At 41.6% G+C, this 18410-nt stretch overlaps 1 protein-coding gene across 10 annotated transcripts in view; it reads right to left on the minus strand.

Moving 5' to 3' along the window:
- The window catches only part of EYA1 (EYA transcriptional coactivator and phosphatase 1), a 163692-nt gene that overhangs the window by 74630 nt on the left and 70652 nt on the right, over positions 1-18410 (minus strand). For 8 of the 10 annotated variants that reach the window (XM_047073760.1, XM_047073759.1, XM_047073755.1 and 5 more), the window contains 2 exons: positions 4745-4884; positions 3315-3398 (listed from right to left, as the gene is read on the minus strand). In XM_047073760.1, coding sequence (XP_046929716.1) covers positions 3315-3398; positions 4745-4884 — 224 coding nt within the window. Of the gene's footprint in view, positions 1-3314; positions 3399-4744; positions 4885-13379; positions 13398-18410 lie in introns of all 10 variants that reach the window. The other 2 variants (XM_047073758.1, XM_047073762.1) reach the window with 1 other exon arrangement.

Genomic DNA, 18410 nt, shown 5'->3' on the forward strand with positions numbered 1-18410 from the left:
CAGCCAAAATAACGTAAAAATCCAAATCAGATCTTGCCATGTCTTCCCTTGAAGTCCTCCAATGAGTTCATATGTCATGTGTAACGACATTGAACCTCCTGACGTGGCTCGCGCTTGCCCTCATCCCGGCCCACATCTTGACTCAGCATCTCCATCACTGAGCTCAGCCACCCGGCCTCTGTCCCTCAAACATCAAACCCTTTCCTGCCCTGCCTTCATTGCTTCCTCTGCTTAGAACTCTCTCGTGACGGTCACATTACCAACCAGCCTTTTAGTCATTTGGACCTCAGGTTCAAATCAAAGTCATGCTCAGGAAGACCTTCCCCAACCAGGCTTTCTGAAATTAGTTTCTCCCTGACCTCTGTTAACTTACATTTAAATATTTCAGATCACCTATAAAGACTATAGACACTTGGTTTTTGGAAATTATAGGAGATAAAACTTTTCATCACATGCCTTAGTATGAGAAAACTATACAAACTAACAAACAAAATACTATTTGATGAAGCCTCGAAATACTAATGGTTGACACTTTCAAAAATAAAATTCGTGGTACTTGTTTTGTTTAGATATTGTTGAGAATCTGAATAAGAAAGTCTAAGCTGCCAGGGGTTTCTAGGTAAGGTGTGAATGCGCAGACCAGTAATTTGTGGCCAGGGACTGACATGAGGTCATTAGGTCACGGGATGCTCACCATCTTGCCCTAAGCTGAACCTTTTCAGTGGTGAACAAAGCCTTGATCAAGTCAACTACCAATTTGGCCCTTAATGAGAAAGCTCTTAAAGACTGGAGACTTTCTGGATGGTTTTCAAATGCTGGTATTCTAAGCGCATGCTCTTTTCAATACTTTTGTGTGAGTTCCAGGAGCCAGCTTTCTTCCTTAGGAGTTAGTTGGAGGGACCTTAAAATAGTTAAGAAAATCTTTGAGGTTCTTCCTACTAACCACACATTGACATTTCAGCTATTAATTTTTAGCTTTTAAGTAGTAATTTTTGTAGAAATGGGGATGGTAATAGTATTCATAGAGGGAATAATACAAAAAAAAAACACCACAGCTAATATTCACTGAATCCCTATTATGTGCTGGCCACAAAGCAGAGACTTTGTTTGAATGACTAATTCTGTGGCTTTATTTTTTTTTTTTAATTATACTATATTTTTGTTAATTGTCTTCTCATAGAAACTCTAACCATAAGATGGGGCATATTGTGTTTTACAGATATCTTATTTCTTATTAATTTTTTTCATGTTTACATTTGGAGAGACAGAGCACGAGTCAGAAAGGGGCAGAGAGAGAGGGAGACCCAGAATCCTAAGTAGGCTCTAGGTTCTCAGCTGTCAGCACAGAGCCCAACACAGGGCTCCAGCTCACGAACCATGAGAATATGACCTGAGCCAAAGTCGGACGCTCAACCGACTGAGCCACCCAGGCGCCCCTCTAAATAGAAATCCAAAGGGTGGAATATTCTGGAATATTTTTGCTCTTACAAACATGCATATTTTCCAGCCTTTTTGAGGGGTGGTATATGTAACTTCAGGGTTATGAGAAGGAAAGCTTCACTATAATGCTCAATGGATAGTTCATCAAATTTCACTGTCAAACTATACCTACAGGGCAGGCACTCAATATACGTTTATTGAAATAAGTATTGTTTGAAAGAATGGGTACCGGGATAAAATCTGTAATGAGAGCATGATACACATTTTGTGTTTTAAGATTTAATTGCGATGAACAACCAGAGTCACCAAGACACAAGAATTCAGTTCCTAAGGCTCTGAACCAATATCTTCACAGATTTAAAACCTGTAATATTGTTTCTTTAATGATGGAAAAAAATGAGAAATATCGTATTCACATATTCAATTACCTATAGCCACTTTAACTAACATGGTTTTGGTGTAGGAAAGGTTCATGAAGCCACCAAGGAAGAGATCAAAAACAATTTCCAAGGATTTGGGGAAACCCGAAAACAGAACACCGAGTCTGAATTTTTACTCATGGAAGGTTGTCTGTAATATTATTTTTTACCTACCACACCAAAGGTAAGTATTGTAACAACTTAAACATTGATGTATTGGTCCTATTGTCATTCAGAGGCCCAGTTTTATATGCCATTCACATAGATTTAGCTCATAGCAAAGCGACATTTAAAGACATTCTTAACAGGTGTTTTGAAAATGAAATACTAACTCGGCTAATCACTGAAGACAAGAACATGTGAAATACTGGCTCCGCCAAATATGTTGTTGCGAATAAAAACCAAAAAAATTGAATGACTCACATAAAAAATATAAAACAAAATATTTTTCCATATAATCTATATGAAAACAACCTCCTCTTGCTCATTTATATGTTTTTTGCCTTACACATATATCTGTATCCATAAATTCAGTTGTTCTCCAGTTCATATTTTAAATTTATTATTTATTTTTTTTAAATTTTTTTTCCCAACGTTTATTTATTTATTTATTTATTTTATATGAAGTTTATTGACAAATTGGTTTCCATACAACACCCAGTGCTCATCCCAAAAGGTGCCCTCCTCAATACCCATCACCCACCCTCCCCTCCCTCCCACCCCCCATCAACCCTCAGTTTGTTCTCAGTTTTTAACAGTCTCTTATGCTTTGGCTCTCTCCCACTCTAACGTCCTTTTTTTTTTTTTTTCCTTCCCCTCCCCCATGGGTTCCTGTTAAGTTTCTCAGGATCCACATAAGAGTGAAACCATATGGTATCTGTCTTTCTCTGTATGGCTTATTTCACTTAGCATCTATGACCCAGCAATAGCACTGCTAGGAATCTACCCAAGGGATACAGGAGTACTGATGCATAGGGGCACTTGTACCCCAATGTTCATAGCAGCACTCTCAACAATAGCCAAATTATGGAAAGAGCCTAAATGTCCATCAACTGATGAATGGATAAAGAAATTGTGGTTTATATACACAATACTACGTGGCAATGAGAAAAAATGAAATATGGCCTTTTGTAGCAACGTGGATGGAACGTTTATTTATTTTTAAGACAGAGAGATACAGAGCATGAACGGGGGAGGGGCAGAGAGAGAGGGAGACACAGAATTGGAAGCAGGCTCCAGGCTCTGAGCCAACAGCCCAGAGCCTGACGCGGAGCTCGAACTCACGGACCGCGAGATCGTGACCTGGCTGAAGTCGGACGCTTAACCGACTGCGCCACCCAGGCGCCCCTTAAATTTATTATGTAAAGTTAAACCACATCCCTGTCTGGATAAAAGTTCAATTCTAGACATATATAACTCTAAAGAAATTAAAAACTGATGTCTCTCGGTACTCACCCTCCCATATCTGTTGGCATAGGACCCAGTAAGCAAGGAATGGAAAACAATGATTGTCTCGTCCAAGTCCCAGATGAACACCCTCTACAAAGGAAGAACCAAATCAGGATGTCTTTCCCTTGGTTGAGAAACCTGTGATTCAGTTAACTTCAACATAAATAAGCAGTCTTGAAATAGAAGACAAAGAAAAATCTGAATTTTTTTTAATGTTTTAAAACACAACTCTTCCAAAGAGTATCTCCCAGCTTTTCTCCAGTTATAACCTCAGATGGTGTGTAGAACAATTATATTAGTGACATCGATACAAGCATGGGCAAGAAATAATAATGTATGTCCTTTCTACTTCTGAACTGAAGATTCACAGTTCTCCCTTCTGAAAAAATTAAAAATGAGTTAAACCTAGTCTGTTCACAACTTATTGAGACAGAGTGGGGACAATCAGTTAAACATCATTCCATTTTTTTTTCTTATCTCTTCTCTCTGCTTATTAAAGTGTTAAAATAACAAATCTTATGTTTCATTTTTATCAAGCCAAGTGTTAAAAAATTGCACATAAAACCTAAAACTTCACATCATCTACTCACCTTATGCTACCTTTGGGCTGTTATCATGCAGTTGGGTTATATATTGTTCCTGCCTGTTTTCTTCAGATTACAAAATTTAGGCAGACACATCACATGTGCTCTTAACACACTCTTGAGATATTTGGAATTGGATTTGAAGGAATTCATTTCAAAAATTTCTTTGAGATGCCACAAAGGCTTCTGAAGCGTACATTTCTTCTTCTCCTTTCCACTTACACCAGTATATATTCATACACATAGGTTCTGCTGGGAAATTTTCATCTTTTCAGCCAAAATAATCATGTTTCCCACCATCAGCTTTCACTTGGCAAAACCCAGAAACTTAATTGCAGTGGATTCAAAGCTATGAAATCTACCCTTTAAGGTTTTATTTAATCCCTCCTGCTTTTGAACTCCACCAAAACAGGTCTCATAAGACATTGCCATTTCAGTTTAGAACATCCCAGGTTTTCCTTTCTCACATACCTAAGTGTGTCTTTAATTTTCAAAGTGGATTTTATTAATCACTTTTAGTATGACACTTAACTGAAATGGCAATGATATAGAGCAGTACAAGAGAATTTTGTTCAAGCAGAATTATATACTTTACTGTATTTCCTTAGAGAGAAATAACCGGATGCTTTGCACATAGTGAAAATGGAAGAGAAAACAGAAATAATTGTTTTTACTTACAATCAACATGAAAGAGAAAAAAAATGCTTTACTTACAATTAACATAGGGAAAAAAAGCAGGAACAAAAGCATTGGGGTATCTTGATCACGGCCTATTTACATTGCGTGTGTACAGAACCATCATTTAACTACCAAGATACCTTGTAATTTACTAGGTCATTGTCAATGACATACCTCAAGGTCAGAATCTGGGGGAGGTGAAGGATTATTGTTTCTTCGGCCCCGTCCACGTGACTTCCCATCTGAACCTCGACGCAATCGATCGGAGTCTGAATCTTTAATGGGTGTTGATGGGCTGTGGATTGTACTGTACTCTGCAGAAATACAGGAAGGTCTTTTATCTTCTGGTTCTATTACCATGGTGTCAAGATCAACCTTGTTTCAACTCATGGGGAAGTCTGAAGAGCAAAGCGCATTTCATTCTGCTCACATTCATTACTTTTACTTGCACTGATAAAAAATGTATGAGATATTTGATTCCAAGAATGCACTCTTTTGAAAGAAACGCGTGATCAGAAATGAATAAAATTTAATTGAAGGTGTGGAAGACAGCAGGTGGAAAACTAGTTGCCTAGTTTCTCTTAGTGGTTCTCCACGAGTAGACAATGCTCCCTCAACCCTATTTCCACATCCATCTCTCTCTCATTCCGCAGACAGTGTCTGGCCATGCTGAGAGGTTCACACATTTGCCTTAGTAACCGCTCTCCCACCTACAAAAAGGCTCCTGGTTCACAGAAAGAAAAGAAAAATCAGCTCTGGGGCAGCAAAAACCAAATCACCAGGCAGATTTTTCTTTGAAAATTTCAAAAATCTCCTTTTTCCCCCTCATTTTATGTGAGAACAAGGGAGTGATAAGATAAGGAAGAATAGATATATGGGCAATGCCCATACTCTGCACAGCATCTGTCTCAGTCTCTTTGAACCAAAAATCTCAAACGGACAGCACATTCAAATTGCTCACCTGGGTAACTCAGAGAAACCATGGAAATAATTACATAGAAAATACAAAATAAAGAACAACTTCCAACCAGCTAGAAGAATGGCTAAGTAGTGACTGTGGAGTTGGGGGAGGGGGAACTCTTACCCTATTTCCAAATGAACAACAATAACAACAAAAACCCTAATACTTTTTTTTATCTGATGTTCACACATGAGACAATTTCTACTCCCCCTCCCAAATTCCAGATGTGCCCAGTGTGTTGCCTCTCCTCCCCAAACTCTTTGCCAGATTTCTCTCCTAGATATGGGTTGGAATCTCTCAAGCTAGTATGAGGAATGGTAATTCTCACTGAGATGCTGTTGATACTAAATCTCAGCAAACAGAAAAGTATTGAGGACAAGTGAATATCTGGTAGCCTTTGTTACTGTACTATCGTCCTCAACTGTACCAACAAGGCCAGCCACGTGTCCAACCATGTGGTCTCAATATTACTTCCAAGTTTAAGCCTTACGAGTCTGGATGGATAGGAATGGACTTTGACAGAGTAAATTCCATTTCTAAATCACATGGAACAGCCCTATACCTCTTGTTTAATTTTAAAACCTCAACAGATTCCTATCACTTTTAGATGAGACTTTATGTCCTCTGCAATAGCAAACAAGACAGCAAATTTCCTCATATAGACCAGTCATGGATCCTTGTACCAAGACGCCACCATGATAGCACAGTTAATTATGGCCAGAAGGTCCAGAACAACTCCACTCCCTAGGTCGGCACATGTAGTTACACGGGACACATTTTTGAGCTAACTCACTCACCTTACGGAACTATTAGAATACAGTGCTGGCTGGTTACAGTTTAACATTTTCGAAATCCACATTAGGTCTTTCTCTGGCAGAGGCAGACGACTGTGGCATCTTCTCCTCAAAATGTCCCAAACCAAGCATCTGTCTTCCAAGTTTTATAGAGAATTAGGAGCTCCAAATAAATATGTATTTTTAAGGAGTTCAGGGAGTTCGAAGTTGTGTTTGGAGGAGAAAGGCTCGACCTCCCTTTTCTTTGACAATTCTGTAACTACACCTCCGTGCGAACCTGGACAGCCACCATCTAAGACAGAACGCATGCCAATCTCTCTATAGTCATGTCAAAGCAGAGCATTTGCTTTCAACGGTCACCACTGGCATCTAAATTTGACTCGCATTTCGAGTACTTGACTGCAAAGTCCATCTCGAACTGTGAGCTCTCCAACCTTTGAAGTTCATATTTGACAAGAAGCTAAAAGACATCAAACAACACATCTTATCACATTCTATCTCTTGCCTTGACTTCCAGGTAGTTTAGGGTTAATTTTGTCCTCCAAGTAGTTGACCTTACTTAGGTTTTCTCAGTCTAGATTTCCTACTGATTGCCAATTCCTTTAGTTCTTGGTGTGTATTTCCTTATCCTTGTGTTAAACCCATTTAAATCTTTAAAAAATAATATTCCATCCCCCTTTTTTTGGAAACAAGTGATAATTAAATTGATTACTCATTTCTATAGACCTCCCTACCAAAGAAAAGAAATTCAATGAGTAAAGTATACAGGTAGATTCTTAAATCATCTTATCTAAAGTTTTTCCAGGTGGAGAAAAAGCTCTAAAATATGAACAATATGATACCTTTAAATATTAACACACACACACACACACACACACACACACACACACACAACCTTACAGGCCTCAACTTATTAGAAGGAAGATAAAATTTAATAATGCAAGCCAGATTAAAAAAAAAAAATCTCTTCCTCTTTGTTCTATGAGGTGGGATTAAATGCTTCTACTCTCCTAACCAGCTTTGCTGACTCTAACTATTCTCTTTCCTTCTATTAGTACAAAACAACTCAACAAATAATTTAATCTTCTAATCCACTGACATCTCATGTTTCATTAAAACCCTTTCAAAATTATTCAACTTTACCCCCACCGAGATAATGAATGTAAAAATACTCAGAAGAGCATTTATTTCCTCTAACAATGATTACATACCTACACTCTTCTGGGCACTGTACTAGGAGGCTGAGGTATAATGATGTGCTATACAGATATGGTCTCCTTGGAGCTTAAAATTCAGAGGAAGGCACTGATTTGTGGACAAAAATAAGAGATTAGAAGACAACATAGAAAGGGCTATGGCATGGGAAAGGTAGAATGCTGAGAGACCACGGGGCAAGTCTATACAACACAGATTTACAGGATTATAGAAGCTTCCTGAAGATGGAAGACAAAGCTACCAGTAAAAATGGAGTATAAATGTTCTCCAGAAAGGCACATGAGCATGTATGTTGGTGGAGGGAGGGGAGAGAGGGAGACAGAGAAAGAGAGAGAAAGCATGCGCATGAGCATGTTGAAGAACTGAAAAAAACCCAAAAACCCAAAAACCAAAAAACCACCAATCTGACTGACTCTATAGAGGAAGGGTACAGAGAAGAGGTGGAGTTACAGGCCAAGAATTCAGCAAGGGAGTGATGGGAGCAAATTTACACCTTAGATAGAGGACTCTAGCCAGTGTGGCGAGGTAGTGGAGGCAAGTGAAGACTGAGAAGGGGAGACCAGCCAGGAGGATAATTCAGTGATGGTGTTGGCGGCCCATGCAGGTAGTGGACATAGGGAGAGCTACAGATTTGAAGTGTCACTGAGAGAGAAATCAATAACTAATCAGATAAGGGAGGAGGAGGTGCTCATACCAGTGGGTTGGCAACTGGGAAGATGAATATAACCATGAGGTCTGGGATTTGAGAAGAAGGGCTTATAAAGAAGTGTGTAGATGAGCATTTAAATTCTGCTTTGGACATCTTGAGCTTGAAGAATCTGTGGTATTCACAATGTCCAGCAGGCTGTTAGACTGCCCCATGAGGGATGGGTTTAGGTTTGGAAACTGATGGCACGTAGAATGCAGTTAAAGAAATGGCTGCCATTAAAGACATGGAGTGTGTGCAGAAGGGACGGGCAGGGAAAAATGGGTGCGGGGTGAGGAGGAAAACCAAGGTCAGTGTGTTGGAGAAGAAAGGGTGGGTCAGGAAGGAGACAGTGATCAATAACTTCAGATCAGCCAAGGGATAAGGTAAAGCGAACACTGAATCCAAGCGTACTTTGGATTTAGAGTCAGTTAAGATCTTGGCACACAAGGCAAAGTACAGATTTGAGAAGTATTTAAGGAGGTAGATTGGTGGGATTAAAAAGGAGGGCTCAGAAGGTACAAGAGTAAACAGGGGTTAAAACTCCTGACATGCTACTGAAGACCCTAAAATGGCCACATTCAATAATTACTTGAAGTTCTTCATCGTATTTCACTTCTCTGTGACCGTGCTGACCACTGACTCCTCTCACCTTTGAACGCATCACAGTAATTTGACTTCCCTTTCTTCTGCTTCTCATCCTTGCACTCATGCTATTCCTTCTGTCTCATTAGAGACCTCTTCCTCTACCTAAGGCTTAAATGTGAGTGTTTTTTATATTAGTGATACTCAAAGTACTGATCTGGGACAAAACAAGGAGCTTCAGGATGTTAATTAATGCAACGCTTCCTTCATCAAAAGTCTTGCTAAGATTAAAAAGAAAAGTTAAACAGCATGCTTAGGGATGCAGTTGATTAATCCTCATGTAATACTCAATTAGTGGATAGACAGCCAGTTGGTGGACTATATTATGAGCAGCAAATCCACTGGAATTTTCTCCACGGTCCTCTTACCTCACTACAAGCTCTCAGCAGTGTGTAGTATTGATAAGAGGGATTTCAATGATAACCTCCAGGTTGATTATTCTAAGGCTTCATCTCCTGATCTGTTGACCTGAATATCCTCATTTGCTAGACCTCTCTACCTGATTTTCCATGGGCACCACAACTACAGTTGTCCCCAAATAGATCCTCCTTCTCTCTTAAAGTGTCTAATTCAAGGTACCAACATACACTCGGTTTTTCAAGCCAGAAATTCCTTATTTGCCCCATCAAATCAAGACTAAGTTCTGTGTATTTTACCTTCTGAATACTTTCATTCTAAATCCAGGCTCTCATCAGCCCTTTCTTTGATTCTTACAACAGGCTGTTTTTTCTTTTATTTTCATTAAAAAAAATTTTAATGTTTATTTTTGAGAGAGAGAGAGAGAGAGAGAATATGAATATCAGTGGGGGAGGGGCAGAGAGAGAGGGAGACACAGAATCTGAAGCAGGTTCCAGGCTCCGAGCTGTCAGCACAGAGCCTGACGCAGGGCTCGAACCCACAAGCCTTGAGATCATGACCTGAGCTGAAGTCAGACGCTTAACCCAACTGAGCCACCCAGGCACCCCACAACAGGCGGTTTTCACACTTGCTACCCACAACCTTCCAATTCTGGCCTATACCACCATGCCAAAAACCTTTAAAATTGTTCAGTGTTCCTAAATCCCAGTGTGGAACAGGAAGGACAGCCTGATTTTAGGACAGTGAGCTGTGGACTCAAGTGTCACGTTTCATATCACAATCCCACTGCTTGTTAGCAGTGTGACTGTGCAAGGTATTTGCCTTCTCTCTGACTCACTTTTATCATCTGTAACAGGGTAACAAATGAGATAAAATAAAACCAATATGCATGTAAAGGTACTTGGAACTGGGGCATGGCACTAACACTCTATATTTGCTACTTGGAAAAAAGAGAAGTTCCACTGAGTCCCTCGCTCACAGCCTTATCTCCAACTTCTTTCTCCCGTTCACAGTGTATACTTCAGACAAACACACCTATCTCAGGCCTCTGAATGTGTCAGGCTGTTTCATGACTTTGAACATGCTGTTCCCTTTTCTTAGAATGCTTTTCTCAACACTTACAGCCCCTCCCCTGGTCTGTCTGTGAAATTCCTATTAACCCCTTAAGATCAAGCATCTTCTTTGCGAATTTTCTATCTAAATCTGAGTTCTTGTTAGAGGGTTATACAATTTTTGCCATCACTTATGTTCATGGTGGATAATAATTTGAGTTATTTTGAGCAAAGGTCCATCACTCCCCCTCTTGGAGGACAGAGGCTGGTGGTATTTATTTTGTATTCTGAGAATGCAGTTAGAGCCTAGAGCACCGGGTACACGTTAAAAAAACTGATGATTGAACAAATTGAGGGTTTCTCAAGCTTGGCTTTTGCTCTATTAAATCTATGAAGATTACCTAATTATTCCTACCAGCAAGTCCAAATTTTTAAAACTGAGAAATAGCTGTAATTATTTTTAAAGCTTATTTAAACATTGATGTTTACATATTGAATCATAAAATACTAAAATATACATAAGATCATTAAAATTCTACATTTGTAAGTATTACTGAAGAGTTCCATAAATCCTTCAATATTGAAAAGAAAAACAGAGCTGGAACTCAGAAGATTCCATTTAGTTCCTCTTGGCACCTCTAGTCCCTCTGAGCTCGTAACTCCTACTTGGGTCTTAGGGAAGTTTCCCTATTTTTTAGTTGTCAGCCTCCTGGTCTGTCAAGTTGAGGGCACAACCTAGATTACTTAACTTTAAAGTTCTATCATCCACGATGCACAGTATTCACCAAATCTTCCTAAATGTGAACTTTTAGTCTTTCCCTCTTAAATGGTCACTTTCAGACCAATCTGTATAAAATACCTTGGCAACTCCAACCCTCAGAATCCATCAGGGTTTACTGCCTACTGTACAAATTCCTTATCTAGTTTTATTTCTCATGTTGCCTCTCCACACGTTAGTTCCTTTCCTATACATATATCCAAGTAGTTTTCAAAACGATTGTATCAATTTGAATTGTGTCAGTTTTACTACAGCCTTACACGTAACGGTTATTATGGTTTTAAAGAAGTCCTTGCTATTTTATCAGGTGTGGAACAGTAGTGATTTTCATTGGGACATGCTGGAGATACTTACAGATACGTGCTTTAAAAAGTCTATTTCCATTTTTTTTTTAATTTTTTTTTCAACGTTTATTTTATTTTTGGGACAGAGAGAGACAGAGCATGAACGGGCGAGGGGCAGAGAGAGAGGGAGACACAGACTCGGAAACAGGCTCCAGGCTCCGAGCCATCAGCCCAGAGCCCGACGCGGGGCTCGAACTCCCAGACCGCGAGATCGTGACCTGACTGAAGTCGGACGCTTAACCGACTGCGCCACCCAGGCGCCCCGAGTCTATTTCCATTTATGAACTATCCCAATCTTCTGCAAAATTTTTATATTCCTTTACTGATTAGTAGAAAAGTGTTAACCTCTTTTTCATATTTGCAGGCACTTTTCCATTCTTGAGAGCTCCCTAAATTATGCTGATATTGTCTTAAATTATGTCTTCCTTTATAGAAGTTTTTTTTTTATTTTTATGTAGCCCTGCTGCCCAGCCTGTTGGCCTGGTTGGCTCCTTGAAGATTTAGGGATAAGCATTCTCATTTATTCTAAGCAGAGCAGAGAACTTTTGATCTAACTTTACACTCCTGGGAGTATATATGCCAGTGGTAGTTGTAAAGGAAGTAGAAGGCAGGCATCCTGCGAGCTCCCTTCTCTGTGCTTTGGGAGAAAAGAGGCTTTCCTCACCCATTTCTAAGTTTAACCAAGGTGAAAGATTATTCCCCTGAAACAGAGTCAAGTAACCAGACTCCCGGTGGAGAGGAAGCTCTTGCCACATATATAATGGCATTGGGTTGAGGCCAGGGAAGCTACTGTCTCTGGCTAAATCTACGCCAAGGCGATCCCAATTACAAAAGGAAGTGCAGAGCTTGTTGGGAAATCCTTATAAAGATTATCTGAATTTCATGAACATGAGACATAACAATCCGTAATTACATTCTATTTGCTATGGGGGCACTCAGATAAAAAGAAGAGGGTAGCCTACGTCCCCAAAAGCAGAGACTGTCATATTTGAGACTCACTACTTAAAGTACCCGGACCGCTACACAGGTGAATGTGAAGATGCCAGACAGCAAGTGACATTAACCGTGGCACCCCCAAACTCTGAGACTCTCCAAATCAAGATCCTCTTAAAAGGTGAGGCCCAAATCAGGAAGACTGAGACAAAGAATGAAGTCATCGCGAGGAAAGGTTTATTCCAGTTACCCTGGGCGTCCCCACAGGGAGGTAGATGGGCCAAGCCTGACACTACTGGCCGAGAGAATCACACACGACCGTTGGGTTTAGATCTGCTCATAATTTTTTTAAATTGGTTTTCCTCAGAGGGAAAACACTCCTCTGTAAAGCTGCCTTTGATTACTTTAAGGTAAATAAAATTGCCCAGAAATCCTCTCTCAAATATCTACGCTGTGAGGTGCAAAGGCAGTGGAGCCAACTGGTAGGGCAGCGGGGTACATAGATACCCAGAGAAGCATGAGCCAATTCACCCACAGAGATCGGCCATTTTTTTTTTAATTTTTTTTTTAATGTTTATTTATTTTTGAGACAGAGAGAGACAGAGCATGAACGGGGAAGGGTCAGAGAGAGAGAGGGAGACACAGAATCTGAAACAGGCTCCAGGCTCTGAGCTGTCAGCACGGAGCCCGACGCGGGGCTTGAACTCACGAACCGCGAGATTGTGACCTGAGCCGGAGTCGGACGCTTAACCGACTGAGCCACCCAGGCGCCCCGAGATCAGCCATTTTTAAATAAAAACTCAGATACTAAATACCTTAGGCTTTGTGAGACAGACGGCCTGTTGCAATGACTTAACTCGGCACAAAAGCAACCACAGACAGTGTGTGTCATTAAAGGAGTATGGCGGTGTTCTAGTAAAACTTTATTTATAAAACAGATTTGGCTTGTGGGAGTTATAACTGTATTCATTAAAGTAACTGATGAGATGAGATTCAAGAAAGTGAGTCCACCGTGACTATGAGATTTAAGTGACTGTCACCTTACTTCCCCGGGGTGACACCACTTCTTCGAAATCATTGCAAACGTTAAATGTTAACATTGTGATGAAGGTGATAAGTGAAACGTGTTGCTTAACTGAAGAACAAGGACCAAAACGAGGGGCTAATTTGGGGGGAACTGACAATAGAAAAGGGATTTAATGTGTACTTATTTAAAGGCCCTATCCCAGGTGGTAAGGGAGTGTGGCCACCATGAGAGCAAAATGTATTTACCTTGACTATGCAAACAAGGTTTTGGTTTTCTCATTAACACAGTTAACTGACATGCAAAATAGATGACAGATTCTCCTCGGGCTGATGCAGACCCCAGACGCACACACCTCGGGAGCGATTTTTGTGTTCTCATCTCTGACGCAATGGCTCTACGCACGCACCCGTGGGACGTGGGCACTGCTCCAGGTGTGTGGCCTCGGGGGCGCTTTTTTACTGGGGTTCTCGGTAGCTGACCGACTCTGGAGGGCACGATCACAAATTACACACGCAGGCAAGCACACCAGTGACGCTGGGTGATGTGCTAAGCTAAGAAGAAGCCAAATGCCCCGCCATGGTTAAGCCACACTGTTCGCTACAGAGGAAAATAAGGAAATGTAGGCGAAAGGGCACATGGACAAGGGGCACTTGGATTTTCCCTGCCTTGCAGTGTCCCCTAATAACTGAATCTGACAAGCATTCTTTTCCAGGCTCACCTCCAGCGCGCTGATATTTTGTAAAATGGATTCTCCTCTCCTGTAAGGCCGCCCCGCACGAGCCTCTGTAGTCAGACTCTGAGCTGAAAACTGAAATCCCTATTATTCTCAAACCTGTGGAGAAATTCCAGCCGTGGCCTAAAATTCCTGCTTGAATTCTCCCATGACAGCACACAACACCACAGACAACAGAGAGAATGCAGACAACACAACAGGGAAAGCTGACAACCTTTGAAAAGGCCTTTTTATATGCGTGGGTACACGTATATGCGTATATGCACATATATGTGTTTTGAATCTTTGAAGCAAATCAAGTCACAGTCATCTGCACACTGGCTCTAATCTTCCACTCATACCACCCTTCACTCCTGGAGTTTGGGGGACGATTAGGGGAGATTTTCTCACATCGTTGCATCAGCGGTCATGCATGCCACATCTGTGTGACAACAGACAGCAGTCTGAGGAACCTCACCCTTCCCACCACTGGGATTTACTGATTTACGGACGTCCACTCAGGAGACACCACGAGTAATTCTTTTTTTTTTTTTTTTTGGTGGTCATAAACGTTTCTAAGTAGCTCTGATACATTTTCTGCGCATTCTGTCACTCCTCAACCTCCATTTCTGTTAATCTCTGAAGACAGGACAGCTTTTGTTCGGATTTGATCTCTCTCAAATTTTTGAAAGGTGACTGTGTCATGCTTTCTTCTCAGGAAGCCACGTCTCCCGCCAGTGCCCCTGGTCTGCCCACCACTGTTGTGCTTGCTGGCCTGATCAGATTTAACTGATAACCTGTATCGTGGCCCAGCCTCCGAACGTGTGACCAACGCAGTCACCCAGAATCGTGTGCTCAGATGGGCCCCGCACTTGGCCGGATGTTCTGCTGGGCTGTTTTTCATGACCACGCCTATTTCAGAGCCACAGGCAAGAAGCCCGGCTTCTCCTTCACTGAGAAAACAGAAGCACTCACCCTCTGCACTCTCCATGCCCAGGAAAAGCCACCTACTGGTGCTTTTAGTGAAGTCTGCCTTCCCTCTTGTTATACGGGTGACCTTTCTGCCAGTCCCTCCTTTAGGCATGAGATCCCAGCCCACCCTCACTTCTTTTACCCACTGTCCTCTTTCTTCTGGACCACTTGCACGCGCATGCAGGCTGTGTAGAGTTCGTGCCTAAAAAACACACCCCGGATTCTCCAGGTCCTGCCCCATGTCTCCGTTACCTTGCAGTACAAAGTGAAAATTACAAGAGTCGCAAATATTTGCTGCATCAATTCCCTCTCCTCCACTCCCTTTTGAGACCACGGCCGTCAGGTTTTATTCTCTCCAACATTCCACTACCACTCACCTGGGTCAACATCACCAGGGACCCCCACTCTGTCAGATCCAATGGTCAAGTCCCAATTTCCACTTTTCTCAAACCTTCACCAGCCTGACACACAGCCCATCACTCGTTCTGTCTGCAACGCTTGCTTCCATTGGCCTCTGGGAGGCCCCACTCTTGGTGGCAAGGCCAGGCCCTGTGCTTGGCTCTCTCCCTTCCTGTATTTAAAATGGCTCGCCGCCCTGGCCAAACGCATCCAGGCACATAAGTTTTTCAATGGCATTTGTGAAGACTCACAAATTTAGGCCCTCAATTATCCCATGAACATCAGACTTACTTCTCTAACAACTCACTTGCCTTTTCCCCTTGGAATTTTAACAGGTGCCACAAACTTAACATATGCTAAACAGGAATCCTGATGTCTCCAACAATACCTTCTCTTCCTGCCACATTAATGCCCCGTATTAATAAATGGCAAATGCACTTTTCTAGCTGTTAGGGCCAAACACCATGGCGTTACCCATGATGCCGCTCTTCTTACTCTTCACGTTCAATCTGTTGACAAATCCTGAGAGCTCTACTTGCCAGTCTCTCTACCCCTAGCTACCCTCCACCCCTAGCGCCCAGTTACCTCTCCCTGGGCCACTGGAACCATCTCCTGCTCGACTGCTGTGCCCCTTCTTATCTTGCTATAGCTCATTCTTGGTCCAACAACCAGGCAGATTCTTTTTAAACGTAATGACGTCATGTCACTTTTCTGCTTAAACACTTCTCGCCTCATTCAAAACAAAACAAAAATCCAAAGTCCTCCACATGCCCACGTGCCTGCTATGATCTGGCTTCTTCCCTCCCCGCCCTCACCCCCTCCCACTCCTCTCCCCTCCACCAAGTGCTCCAATAACACTGGCTCCCTGCTGCTGCTTCCGTCCACCGAGCACGGTCCCCCCTCCAGGCCTGGGGAACTGCCGTTTCCTCTCCCAGAACCTTCTTCCCCTGGATTTGGAGGTGGCTCTCCACTCGGTAATTTCGGGTCTCTGCTAAGATGTTACCCTGCCAGACCACTCTTCTGAAATAGTTTATCTGCCCTAACTCTATTTATTTTACAAACCAATTCGTCCTTCCAGGGACTCTGACTACCAGATGCATTTTATATTCACTGGTGGCCTGTGTGCTGATATAAATAATATATATAAACCCCTTGAGGGCACAGACTTTTTATTATCCATTTGTTATCCTGACATTATCTGTACTTGGATTTCCTCAATGGGAAAAGGAGGACAAGACCATTGTGAAGATTCTATAAGAGAATGCATGCTGGGCCGCCTGGGTGGCTCAGTCAGTTAAGTGTCCCCCCTCTTGATTTTCGCTCAGGTCAGAATCTCACAGTTCATGGGATCGAGCCCCACGTTGGGCTCCGCGCTGTCAGCACGGAGCCTGCTTGGGATTCTCTCTCTCCCTCCCTCCCCCGCCCGTGCGTGCTCTCTCAAAATATACTTTTTTGTTTGTTTTTAAGATAATGCATACTAAAGCATTTCACATACACATGTTACTGTGGTGGTGGGAAGTGAATTGTTCTAAGTCATCTCTCTGGGCTTATCTTACTCATAACTCATAACTCTAAGTTATCTTACTCATAAAGATGACCACAAGGTGATCTTTCAGCTCAAAAATGCTTTCATTCTTCAGTGAAATTTATACATAGTGTACGTTTCTTCTGATGGAAATGATACCACCATCGAGCCCACTTAAAGGGGTACAACCCTCTAGCCTCCCTCATTTACGTCTTTACATGCTGAGGATAAATTTCATCTCCGTTGTTAGTTTTTTTCTCCAAACACTTTATATAAGGAATCTCTGTTCCTCTATTCTTTCAGAGCGCTTTGCTGCTTCTCGTTTATTAGGTTTGGCTCTTCAGAAAAATGCTCCGCGAGGACACTGAATAACCCTCTTGCTTTCTAGATCCCTGCAGAACCTAAGATAATTTTGTAACTAACAGGTGCTCACTGAATAGCTAATGGAATGTTGAAGAACATCGTCAAACTGTCATTCACATTTGAAAGGAGAAGAAACCATGCTTTCTGCCTTTCCTTCAATGAGGGAACAGTGCAATGAAATTTAATAGCAAGATTAAGAAACAAGTCTCCAGAGAAACATGCTTCCTCAATAACCTTTATCAATATTAAAAGTGAGTCAAGGGAGGTAATTAGATGAACAAATGTACTGAAACAGACACTTTAGGGAAAACGTGAAATGGGAAACTGGAAAGGAAAGAGACTCCACAGAAAGAACAGTCTTAGAATTCTTGCAGGGAGAACATTCAAAATGTCATCGGGGATGGAAAATAAAATAAACTGCAGAAGTTGCAAACACTGTCAGTGGTAGAGAAAAATGCATTCTTACATTTGGGAGGCATTTTACAATTGGCAATGTGCTTTTTTTTACATAAATTAGCTGGATTGAAACAAATAACAAGCCTATCAGACACGGTAGTTTGGGTCTTCAAGCAAAAAGAAGGAAAAGATGGGCAGGTGTGTACTCTTGGGAGGCTATAATTATGAGAATCTTGAAGAGGTTTTCGCGCACATATTAACCAAAATAGTGACTTTCACGACGGTGGTTATAATGTAAAATTTGGAAAATAATTGCTTCCTGAACATGGAACAGACGCCGTGAATCTACTTTCTGGCTCCTAGTCTTGTTGAATAAAACATTTGAGTTTTTAGTTGGGTTTTCTGGATAATTTATATCTTACCTTTCTCTAAAATGGGTTTAAGATAACCCACCAAAAATGCACACCATAACTACATAGCAATTAAAAAATTAACAAGTACATTAGAAAAAACATTAAAGCGGGAAAGGTAAAAGAAAGCCAGGAGAGACAGTGGTCAGCGGAGGTCGGCTTGCCCTAAGGTCTACCGTCAAGGGCACGAATAGTTGTATACTTGTAGGGTGCGTATAACGAGACATCAATTTTTCTACGGAAACACAGGTGTTTCTAGCACAGAGACGAGA

The sequence above is a fragment of the Lynx rufus genome, unplaced genomic scaffold (genome assembly GCF_022079265.1).
Source record: "Lynx rufus isolate CCGP_SWC_20201006 ecotype Redwood Valley unplaced genomic scaffold, mLynRuf1.p SCAF_12, whole genome shotgun sequence".
Taxonomy (NCBI): domain Eukaryota; kingdom Metazoa; phylum Chordata; class Mammalia; order Carnivora; family Felidae; genus Lynx; species Lynx rufus.